General features: G+C 38.2%; 1 protein-coding gene across 1 annotated transcript; it reads right to left on the bottom strand.

The window, feature by feature from the left end:
• Nucleotides 1-661: 661 nt before the first annotated feature.
• Nucleotides 662-2,060, bottom strand: LOC111911164 (uncharacterized). Its single transcript, XM_023906954.1, has 3 exons — nucleotides 1,925-2,060; nucleotides 1,681-1,831; nucleotides 662-1,403 (listed from the first exon to the last, which is right to left on the bottom strand). The coding sequence occupies exons 1-3, from the start codon at nucleotides 2,058-2,060 to the stop codon at nucleotides 662-664; spliced, it is 1,029 nt and encodes a 342-aa protein (XP_023762722.1).
• Between the last annotated feature and the right edge of the window lie 10,193 nt (nucleotides 2,061-12,253).

The raw sequence follows: 12,253 nt of genomic DNA, 5'->3' as shown, positions 1-12,253 counted from the left end.
TTGGTAAATTACCGGCCAAGTAAATTGTCACATTCATGTAAATTTGATTCTGGATTAAATTTGTTGATTTATTTATAGGATCGTACAACGAATTGCAACACTTTGTAGGATCTTGTAAATAAAAGAACAAACTAATCCAATTCAACATTTACAAAATTGAATTTACATGAATGATACAATTCACATAGGTGTTTTAGGATGGAGAAGATAACATTCAGTTTGAGCTCTACATCCACTGATCCACATAACATAATTTTAATATAATCAAAAGGCATGGAAACAAAAATTATGGTTGCAAGTAGAGTAAGACAAAAATTATCCCTGGCAACGGTGTCAAAACTTGGTGGGATGTCAAGTCCACCAAGCTAATTACATCCTTTGTTATTTTCAATAACAGTGATTCCCTTTTTCTTGGGAACCACTTGAACCAGACTAACACATTTGGAGTCGGAAATGAGGTAAATCATGTCCGCATCAATGAGCTTGATTATCTCTTTCTTGACAACTTCCATCATTGGAGGATTTAATCTTCTTTGAGCTTCCATCTTAGGCTTACAATCTCCATGAGGATTTTGTGAGTGCATATATTAGAATTTATCCTCTTGATGTCCGCTATTGTCCACCCCATGACCTCTTTGTGATCTTTCAAAACTTCAACCAATTAGTCTTCTTCAAAATCTTTCAATTGAGAGGAGATGATCACCGGAAGAGTTTCCTCTTTACCTAGATAAGCATACTTCAAATAGCTAGGTAAGACTTTCAATTCAAGTGTAGGTGGGTGGATTATGGAAGGGGGCATCTTGTTTAGAAAATGAGATAAGGCAACTTGAGAGACATTTTTCCTTGTTGACTTGTTAACTTTTAAAGTCTTCACAATATCTTCAACTTCGGAGTCCAATGTATACCTTTCCAATGTTTTCTTCAAACACTCATAATCAAGACTCATGTTGAGGACCATCTTCAAAATATCCCCATATGATAACTTAAATAGTTCTTTGGTGATTGGCTCAATCACATCGGCCCGATACAATGGAGAAATGTTGCTAGGGTACCTCATTGCTTCAAAGATATTGAAGTGAATGGTCTCTCTATCAAACTCCATGGTGATCTTCCTATTATGGACATCAATAATCGTGTGAGTGGTATTCATGAAAGGTCTTCCAAGGAGGATCATAGATGACCTGGAAGAAGTATTCTCTTCAAGGTCAATAACATAGAAGTCCGCAAGAAATACTTGTTGATTAACTTGTATTAGCACATCCTCCAACACTCCTCTTGGAAATACACTTGACTTGTCCGCTAATTGAATGATTACTCCGGTTTCTTCCAAAGATCCAACATTGAGAGATTGAAAAAACGGGTATGGCATGACATTGATTGAGGCTCCAAGATCTAGCATGACACTTTTAACATGCAAATCACCATAGTGCAAGGGATAGCAAACACTCCTAGGTCCTTGCATTTGGGTGGTAACTTCTTTTGGATAACCACAGACACATTTGCATTGACTTGAATCTTTTCATTGACCTTGAATTTCCTCTTGTTGGTGCACAAATACTTGAGAAATTTGGCATAACTTGGAATTTGCTTTATGACATCCAAAAGTGGAATGTTGATTTGGACCTTGCGGAAAGTCTCAAGAAACTCCTTCTCTTCCTCCTTTTCTTTGAGGAGGCTAACCAGGAGGGAAATGGTGGTGGTATGACCAATGGCTTGATAGTCTTGTTGGAAGATTCGGGTTGTTCAATGTTTGGAATAACCGGTTCCTTTGGAGGAACTACAACCTTTGAATGTTCAACAATAATAACCTCATCTTCTTCTTCTCTTGAAACTATTTTGGGGTTGCTTTCTCCAAGTGTTTTCCCATTTTACAAGGTGATTGCACTCATATTGGGATTCTTCTCAGTTTGAGATGGAAGTTTACCTCTTTGTTCTATCTTGTTGAGAGCAGTGGCCAAGTCTCCAATTTGTGCTTGAATGTTGGAGAAGGTGTTCTTGGTCTCTTGTTGAAATTGGGTTTGGTTTTGAGCAAGAGAAGTAACGAGTTCTTGAAAACTCATTTGATGGCTACCACTTGATTGGCCTTGATGATGAGGTGGTTAGTAATGTGGAGTGGGATGAGATGTTTGTGGATATGGAGGTTTTTGGGAAGGATATTGTAGATATTAGGGTCTCATCATAATATTTGGTGGGGTTGGCTTTGGTGGGTATGGGTTGTTTGGGTTATTCCTCCAACTGTATTGTATGTGTTTTGAAATCCCATGGCTCTTAGTTGACCTTGATATCCTCCTATGGCATTAACATCCTCCAGTTCATGTCCAAGTGTGGGACACTTATCCGTATAATGTTCCGTCATTGCAGAAATACCACACACCCTCAATTGTTGACCATTTACCACCACCGTTTAACTTAACACATTAGTCAAACCCAAGAGCTTTGATTCTAAGTGTTGGGTGTTGCTAACTTCACCAAAAACTTGTGGAGAATTTATCTTCATGTCATTTTGAGTCCCAAAGTTTCTTTGATTTTGAGATATGGTACCAAAAAGTAATCTTATCTCTTGAGGTGTCTTGTTGAAGATGTCACCACCACTTGAAGCATCAATCATCCTACGATCTTTTTCATTCATACCCTCATAAAATTGTTGAAGAAGTAATTGTTCGGGTATGTTGAGTTGAGGAAAAATTATACACGAGTTGTTTAATCGCTCCCAAAAATCATGAAAAGTTTCATTCTCCCCTTGATGAATCCCCAAAATGTCACTCCCTTGACTTGATATTCGGGAAGTGGGATAGAACTTGTTATTAAAGGCTTTGAGTAACTCTTCCCATGTGTGAATAGATCCTGGTGGAAAGTTGAATAACCACTCTCTAGCTTTATCTTCCAAGGTGAGAGGGAAGACGGTTAGCTTGAAATCATCCAAGGTCACTAATGGGTTTTGAGCATAGATGCAATCCTATGTGTGCATGCAACCCTAATTGAAGATATATGTTTTCTCTAATTGAACATACAATAATGAACAACAAAGTATAAACCCTAGATCTATGGATAATAATCAAAAATCACATAATAAAGGGTTATGATACATACCTTTTTAGATTGTTATTGTAAACAATCTTGAATCCTTGCTTGAAAGACCTTTGGTAGCAAGCGTCACAAGTGTCGCGCCTCTAATGGTTCACAAACAAACTCAAGAAACCAATGAATACTATAGAGAGAGAGAGAGGAGTAGATCAAAATTTTGGCCAAGGCACTTAGAATAAATGGTTAGTCCAAAATTTAACCCTAAGGAGGGTTTATATAGCTGTTATGAAGGTATTGGATAAGGCAGGTGTATCCAAGATAACCCTAATCCCTTAACTTCCTCCTTAAGGCATACAAGGCACCCTTAGAGCCCAAGGAAACCCTTGGAGCATCTAGAATTCGTTCCCCCTAATATAAGGAGGTTATAGAATTGTCCAATGGTCAAGTATTAAACATTATCACCTTTAGTCCCTACAGCTTTAATTAATTCCTTTAATCCCAAAATTAATTTCTGATTAAATATTAATTAAACAATATTATTTCCATAATACATTAATAAATCATTTATTTTGATTTCTAATTAATTTATTAGCCAAGTAATAAATTAATAAAACATTCTTCTCTCTCTAAAAGCTGTCATATTCAATTGCCAGGTTTGAAGGCAACCCAAAAGGACTGTGCTACTATCAATTCAAGTTTATACCAATTATAGTTATGGGCTTAGACACCTAATCCAACGGTCACATGTTCGGGCCACATACTAACACATATCATATGAAAGGACTTCAAATGCCTTTGAGGATCTTCTCTATCCAAACCATGGAACTTGGTGAGTTGATGTATGAAACTTGACTTCAATTAAATCCATCGGCAGTTTGCGAGATGAACAATACCAAGAGGTGTGTGAGTAACATTCGTCTCCATCATTTGTTGAAGTGTCAACCCTTGAGGGGGATTTGGTGGATTGGGGTTATTGGGATAATTTTGCATGTAATTGGGAAGTTGTTGGTAAGGTGGGTATGGGAATTGTTGGTGATTGTACATTTGTGGTGGATAAGATTGGTAGTTAGGATATTGGTTGTAGGGGTTGTTGTTGTGGGTACATTGGGTGTTGGTACATTGGAGGGTGTTACCAATTGGGTTGATTTGGGTGATGTGCTTGTTTTTGTTGAACTTGAAAAGAATTGTTTTGAGGTTGGTTGCTTTGGTGGAAGTTTTGGTTTTGTGGTTGCGGTTGTTGATAATTGGGTTGATTTGGGTGAGGAGGGGGTTGATTCCAAGGTGGCATATCTATGAGATTTTCTTGGTGGTGTTGTTGTTGTCTTGGTTGTTGGGGTGGGGTATTGGCATCTTGATTGTTTAGGTTTGGGTTGGGATTGTGAGGTGGAGTGTGATTCATTGCTATGTAGTTTTCAAACGGAATATCTTTAAAGTAATGACCAACAATTAGAGAACTCGGTTCAGTGTCGGTATCACTTGAAGTATAAACTTGATCTTCTATGTCGATTAGTGGAGAAGAGGAAGAAGCTTGAACGAGTTGTTGTTGCTTTGCTTGTTTGGCTAACTTTTTCAACCTTTTTGCTTCTTTTTCAATCTCCAGGTTGTAGAGTAGCTCACTGGTTCTTGTAGACCTAGGCATAAAAAATCAAATAACAACAACCAATTTCCCCAGAAACGGCGCCAAAACTTGGTGGGATGTCAAGTTCACAAAGTAAATTACACCCTTTTTTGCAAATAAAACGTAATATAATGGTAAAAAGGGGTATCGATCCTCGGGGAAATGGTTGTATTCAATCACAAATGTGATCCAATTCAACTAGTGTAATAAAACTAACTAACTACAATTAATCTAAAAAAAGGAGGTTTTGTGATTGCTTGAAAACTAAAAGATTTGAATAACTAAAATGCTTGCAATTAAGCAAGATGGTGAGATGCTCAAATATTGGGGAGAATTGGTCAACCATGGCAATTCAACACAATAAACATTTGTATGTTTATCATTAGGATTCAATATGAAGCTTGTCATTTATCCCAAATCGGTTATAGCAATCATGAAGCATGATTTGTCAAGATTCTTCATAGGTAGTATGGAGGTTAGGGAAGCCCACAACACCCCTTCTTAATCAAAATCAAAGATTCAATTGAAGCAATCGAACCTAAGAAAGTTTATTAGCCTTAAGAATAAAGGAATCCCAAATTCCAAGAGGATGTCAAAGCTTACACATCCATAAAGGAGTCATGATTCATAATCTAGAGATGATTACTACTATAATAAAGCCCTTTCTCTAAGTAAATTCAATGATTCAATGCTAAACTAAAGAAATAAACATTGCTCATTCAAGTACCAAGCTCATGATCAAAGTATTAAACAAGCGTAAGAAATATGAACTAGAATCATAAAAGTAAGATAAATGACAATTAAGCATGAGTCCTTCAAAACCAACAAATATTCAAGGGTTTTAGAAAAAGTTAACCAAAATAAAGAAACTAGCCACTCATGGCAACAAAATAACAATCACAAAAGTGTTCACTACTACAAAAATACCCTTAATGACACGCATTGCATGTCATAAAACCCACAGACGACACGAAAATGCATGTCAAGGAAGGTCCTGACGTAAAGGAAGATGACACGTATTTTTGTGTCATAACCTTACGACTCGCATAGACGACACACAATGCATATTAAGAATGCCCCTGTCACAAAGGAAGACGACACACAGTTTTACGTGTCATAAATCTTAAATGTTTTAATTTTTTTTATAGATTTGGTTATTTTAAAATTAAAGGACAATTGATATTTGATAATACAAAATAACATATCATACAAAAAGAAAAAGACAATCAATTCCATAATATAGAGTTTGTCAAACACAAATAATCATTCCAATGCTAAATAAATGTAATACATTACTATTAAAGGACTTTCCCTAACTATATAATTTGATAATACATTAAAAAAAATCCTTGGTATCGTTGGTCATCCGGAAAAGAAGCAATATTCGGATTGTTGCACAATGGATTCTTCCTTAAATCTAAATGCTCAAGTTTCTTTATGTAACGTCTCAAAATTCAAGACCAAAAATTTCATTTTTAATTTAATAATTCATAAAATAGGTTATTGAAACCATCATGAAGTTATCTCATATCAAAAAAGCCCATAAGTCATATGTCTCAAAACATGTCATAATATAATAATGTTAGGGTACAAAATCCCAGGAACATCATAGTGCGGAAAATCGTGGTGTGATGCTCTGCTATTGTGCAGGCTCCTTTCCCTACGAAGAAGAAGGACCTGAAACAAAAACTAAAAACTGTAAGCACAAAGCTTAGTGAGTTCCCCCATCATACCACATACCATACAATAAACATATTGTTTAACATGCTCGGGTACTGGCCTACCCCTTCGGTCTCTTTCAACCTGTAACTTGCCTAGCATATTAGGGTGCTGGCCTACCTCTTCAGTCTCTTTCTACCGGTAACTTGCCTAGCATATCAGGGTGATGGCCTACCCCTCCGGTATCTTTCAACCGGTAACTTGCTGTAACGACCCAAAATTTCACGTCCAAAAATTTCGTTTATAAAACATTACATAGAAAACGTTAACAATTAAAACATTGTTTAGTTGAACCACTTCGCATCGAAAACCAAATTAAAAACCACAACATTCGATCAATCAAAATATCAGAGTATCAATCCCAGAATAAACTCATAACTGCGGAACCAAGAGAGGGTGTGTGTGTGTGACATGCTGCTACCGCGCCAGCTCCTTTCCCCTAGCTGAGAAGGTACCTGAAACCAAAAATGAAAACCGTAAGCACGAAGCTTAGTGAGTTCCCCCCATAATACCTCATACCATGCAAGCATATAACAAACAACGTTCAGCTAGGAGTTACGGGCCTCGCCCAGACTCGGGAAGATACGGGCCCTGCCCACACTTCGCTAGCCGGGAGATACGGGCCTCGCCCACACTCTACTATCTGGGAGATACAGGCCTAGCCCACACTCCAACCTCGGAGAGATACGGGCTCTGCCCACACTCAACCGCTAACCCATAATATACAAGTATCACACAGACAACAAGTATAAGCAACTCTATCATATTGACACATATATCATACTCGACTAAACCCAGAGATACGGGCTCGGCCCACACTCTCGTACTAACATCTCGTCTACATGGGTCGGCCTTGGTGCCTTAGACCCGTTTCTACTGAAAAGGAAACTCACCTCGAAATAGTTGCTAATCTGGTCGAGAACTGACTGCTTACTGCTGCTCCGGAAATCCTCCGGCTGCAAATCCCACAACATACTCAGTCAATCACTACTAACTGTCCATTGGGTAAAAGTACCATTTTACCCCTGATCATGTCATAAGTCAAAGTCAGAGTCAACTTTCAGTTAACCCGACTCGCCGAGTTGGCTCTCCAACTCGCCGAGTCCCTAACCAAACGACTGTCCTGGATCCCGACCCTACTCGTCGAGTTAGGCGTTGCCTCGACGAGTTCTTCTTCTTAACTGAGGTTCAAGTCCTTCATCCTACTCGCCGAGTTGTATGAACAACTCGCCGAGTTCATCTTCATCCGAAGAACACTTTATGCTGTGACTCGCCGAGCTGTATGAACAACTCGCCGAGTCTGTTCTTGATCTAAGGAGATTGCCTTGAACTCGCCGAGCCAGGGCATGGACTCGCCGAGTTCCTCCATGGATGAGTTTGGCTTCCAACTCACCGAGTCACACCCCGTGACTCACTACACCCACTCGACACAACGGAAAGGGGACAACTCGGAGACTCGCGAGCAGACTCGCCGAGTCTGATGAACGACTCGCCGAGTCGTCGCCATGCATTCACTATATATGCGATTTTGCTCGATTCCAGTCCATGCCATTTACAGATCTGGGTTCCTAGAGCATGAATGACACGTAAAGTTTCCAACTTTACGTGTAGATACTCACCAATGAGGGATTTAGGGCTCAAAATGCCTCAAAAGGGTAGATCTAGGGTGAACAAGCAACATGGGTCCATAAAGGTAACAGATCTGAGTTCCTGGAGCTCAATCTTGCCTAGATCTAAAGGCCAATCAAATTATTACGACTTATATTGCACATACAAGCTTGGGGATTGGCTCAAGAATGACTTAAATGAAGTAATAAGCATAGAAACAAGGGGAAAATGGGTTATACCTCAAAGGAACTGCTGAGAGAGCACAAAGATGCTTGGATTCCTTCCCTTCCTCTTGATCTACTCCCCTTTTGCTTCAAAACCTTCAAGAACACACAACAATTTCTTCAAACTCTCTATGAACAAGCTTAGAACGGGGGTTGGGAGCTCTGAGGGTGAATGGGGGCTGGCCTGGGGCGGATATGGTGTTTAAATAGGGTGCAAACCCATGAAACTTAGGGTTTCATCCAACCGCGGTGACTCGCCGAGTCCAGGATATGGACTCGCCGAGTCGCCAACTTAAACGTGTCCCGGGTCCCGTATCTACTCGGCGAGTCGGACCTATGACTCGCCGAGTCCAAGGCTAAAAGAAAAGAGAATACCCAAATAAGATTTATGTACCAGGAACCAGGTGCCACACTTGCCTAGCATATCATGGTGTTAGCCTACCCCTTCAGTTCTTTCGACCTGTACCTCGCCTAGCAAATCAGGGTGCTGGTCTACCCCTTCGGTCCTTTTGACCGGTACCGGGGACTATTTCACCCCCTACTTCTACCATGTAATCTCCTAGTACATAAACACATAAATCACAAACTGCCTAGCATATCAGGGTGCTGGCCTACCCTTTCAGTCCTTTCGACTGGTATTGGGGCCTATCCTACCCCTCCTACTACTTTCACATAATATCATAACATACTAGCACATAAAGCATAACAAATAATGGCATACCAGATAATTGTCGCAAAGACAATCATCTATATTATAACTCTTACTAGTGGTCCGACATTAGTGCCTTCGACCCACTTCTACTAGAAGGTAACTCACCTTGTAAAGCTGAATGTCGAATATCACTGAAATGAATCTCTAACAGCTGCTCCGATGACTCCCCGGCTATCATCATAACAGCACTTAGTCAAAATCCATAATACTTCTTAGGGTAAAATGACCATTTTACCCCTTGGTTTAAATTGGACCATACCCAAGGTCCAATTCCATCTTATCTCTCCCATCCCACTATTGGCCCACTAATGGCCTAATTTTCTAAATTAGGCCCAACTCCTTAAATGGGCCTTATCACAAGCCCAATAAATCCTTAGCCCAAAATAAATAATTTTGAGTGGCCCAATATAGCCCAAAAGGCCTAATACTCTAAGTCTCACTTCTAGGCCCAGAAACTCTGCTCCACAGTGGGCCATGGGGCCCAACTATCCAGGCCCAAACTTCTAAGTCCCAAAAGCCCAAGTTCGCCACTATGCATGCTTATGCACGGCGTACCTGGCATGTACACCCAGTGTACTTTGGCCTTGACCAAAAACGGGAAGTTGACCCAGTACACGCAGTGTACCAGGGTGTACGCCCGACGTACTGGCCAGCTTCCTTGGGGCTCCATTTGTGACTTAAGCCATTAAGTCCTCACGTCCAAAATCTAGATCCAAGTCCTTTAAGACATCCTAGTCCATATTGTTACAAACTTTATGTGCTTGCATGCATGGTTGGGGGTCAAAACATGATTTTGGTCCTTAACCAAACTTTGTGACCATCAAACACTTGCATGGTTGTGGCTTAACCATCAAGGTCCTATTTTTATGACTCTAAGTGCTTCTAAGAGCTCAAAAGGACAGCTCTTATGGTCTGAAACTACCAGGATTCAACCAACCTCAACAATGGAGTCCAAAAGTAACATACAACACCCCAAAAATCAAATCTAAGCATGCAATGATCAAGTTTGAAGCTTGATACCTCAAATAAGTCATAAATTATGCTAATCTCCTGGATCTACAAGCTCCCTTTGATTCCTTACTCCTTCTTCAAACTTCTCTCTCTTCCAAAAAACTAAAATGCTCTAAAGTGGCTACCAATCACAAGAACACAAATATGGGTTACGGTTTTCGTGGTAGCTGTCTAAGGGTGAGAGGGAGGTTGTACCAAAGGCATAAGGTCCTTTATATAGGGATCAAACCCTAAAATTTTGGGTTTCAGAATCTACATACATAAGTTGCGCATACCCTGTGGTACGCTTGGCGTACGTGCATGGCTTCCGCGTTCCAATCTCTTGAGTACGCTGAGCGTACTTGGCATAATACGCCCCGTGTATGGCACTTCTCAGGCCAATCGTAAGGATCCAATGGTCCAAGCCCAAACCAATTCCATTCATTAAGCTAATAATAATATAATTAGTACCTTATTAATCCCAGATGTTACACTTCAAACATCATAAACATATACCAGATATTAGTTCCAACAACAACCAACTTTAAAAAAAAAAAAAAAAAAGAGAGAGAGAGAGAAATAAGAAAGAATGAACAATATATGATCACCTTTTGAGGCTTTCAAGCTGGAGAACATAGCCAGAATGACTCAATAGGTATCCAATTATCGCTTGCATTGATTGAAACAATATTTGGAGCCTGTGAAATCAACTTTAAAATGTGATTTTTGCTTCAACAAATTAAGGCATAAGGATTAATTTCCAACTAATAAGTTTTCCCACAACCTTTTTCTGCACAGATAACAAGGACATCATTGTCTTTTAACATATGTAAAATTTTGCCTTTTAGCTCAAAAATAGGGAGTGTAGCTCTAACTTTTAACATGTCCTACAAAAAATGGCAATATATCATGTAAAATGTCGCATACCTTTTTTTCACTCATAAAGAGTAAATATACAAACCTCATACTTCTTCGTTAATTTCAGTTACTCTTTTGTTTCTTTTTAAGATAAGAGCTCTCCATCTGTTTATGATTACCTGCAAAAAGAACACAACAAAAGGAACTCACAATTTAAAACTTATACTTATTGTAAGATTTTGATGACACTTCTATAATTGGGAAAAAAATTCGAAGTATGTGATATGAATTGATAAAAGTAGGATGATATAATAAATAATCATAATAATACTAATAAACAAAATGATAAGAAGTCAATGCAATAAATAGCAATGTACTTTCATGTATTGATGTATTATAACATTGTATGTATAGTTTTTTATTTTCCTATTAAGGCATTGAACTTTAAAAAATCTACCAAATAATAGCACTGTACTTTTGATTTGTTTCTTATTAGGAGAATATACATTGACAAATATAACTAAAGTACAATGCTGTAATAAGAAGGAAAAAAATAGGATGCTATTAAATAAGTGTAAATATGTTGCTATTTTTTGCAAAGAGCACAAGCCAATAACAAAGTAATATTAGCCAAAAAATAGGAACGTCAAACATGGAGAAGCAGGTCATCAAGAATGATATGATGAAAGCCTTTGTGATGGCATACCTGGAAATTCATTAAAACAAGATGAATTACTTGAGAGCCTTGTATATAACATATTGTTTGCTTAGATATATCAAATGTATATTCAAATCAACAATAACATATTTAGTGTTTTACTTTTTCCAAAGTGCTGAAAATTCATTTATTATAACACATAGTATGAGTATATATATATATATATATATATATATATATATATATATATATATATATATATATATATATATATATATAAGCTTTTAAATAAGAAAGTCCACAAAATAAATTTTATTAAAACTGCTGTGCTCATAAGCTCATTTCGCCACAAAAGAAAAATAAAATGATACACACACAAAGATAGAGAGGGAGGAGAAGATGAGGAACAAGAAAGGGTGAAACTATTACCAGAACTTGAACTCAAGTACCTGTCGAATGAAAGGCTTGAACAAGAAAGAGACATGTGGGGTAGCTTTATCCAGGCAAATCTGTAAAAGCCTTGAAAATTGCCTTTATGGATCCAAAGATGAAGCAGAGGAGCCATCACCACCTCCAATACCCTCCATGGAAATTTAGCCCCATAACCCTACAATTCCCATATATAATACCAGTCAAAATAATAACACCCAAATTTAAAAGAACTTGTGCTTAAAATGATAAATGCGGCTTATAAATTAAAGTTGCACATAGATTTTGAAGCTTATGACAGTTATCATTGCTGTTTTTTCGTTCTTAATGTAACTTACTAGGGTTCACTTGAGTTAATAGTGTCATGCTACATTGAAATACATCACTAAGTCACAAATCAACAAAGTAAACAG

This window comes from Lactuca sativa, chromosome 8 (assembly GCF_002870075.4).
Source record: "Lactuca sativa cultivar Salinas chromosome 8, Lsat_Salinas_v11, whole genome shotgun sequence".
Classification (NCBI taxonomy): Eukaryota; Viridiplantae; Streptophyta; class Magnoliopsida; order Asterales; family Asteraceae; genus Lactuca; species Lactuca sativa.
Note: the sequence above shows the minus strand (reverse complement) of the source record. Positions and strands in the feature narration are given on the sequence as shown.

Bases quoted from the DNA above. Each gene is read 5' to 3' on its own strand.
- LOC111911164 (XM_023906954.1), bottom strand. From the start codon at position 2,060: ATGAGTTTTCAAGAACTCGTTACTTCTCTTGCTCAAAACCAAACCCAA. The intron at 1,832-1,924 runs GTAAACTTCCAT...ACCCCAAAATAG, and splicing joins CAACAAGATAGAACAAAGAG to TTTCAAGAGAAGAAGAAGAT. The intron at 1,404-1,680 runs GTTAGCCTCCTC...GCATGTTAAAAG, and splicing joins CCACCACCATTTCCCTCCTG to TGTCATGCTAGATCTTGGAG.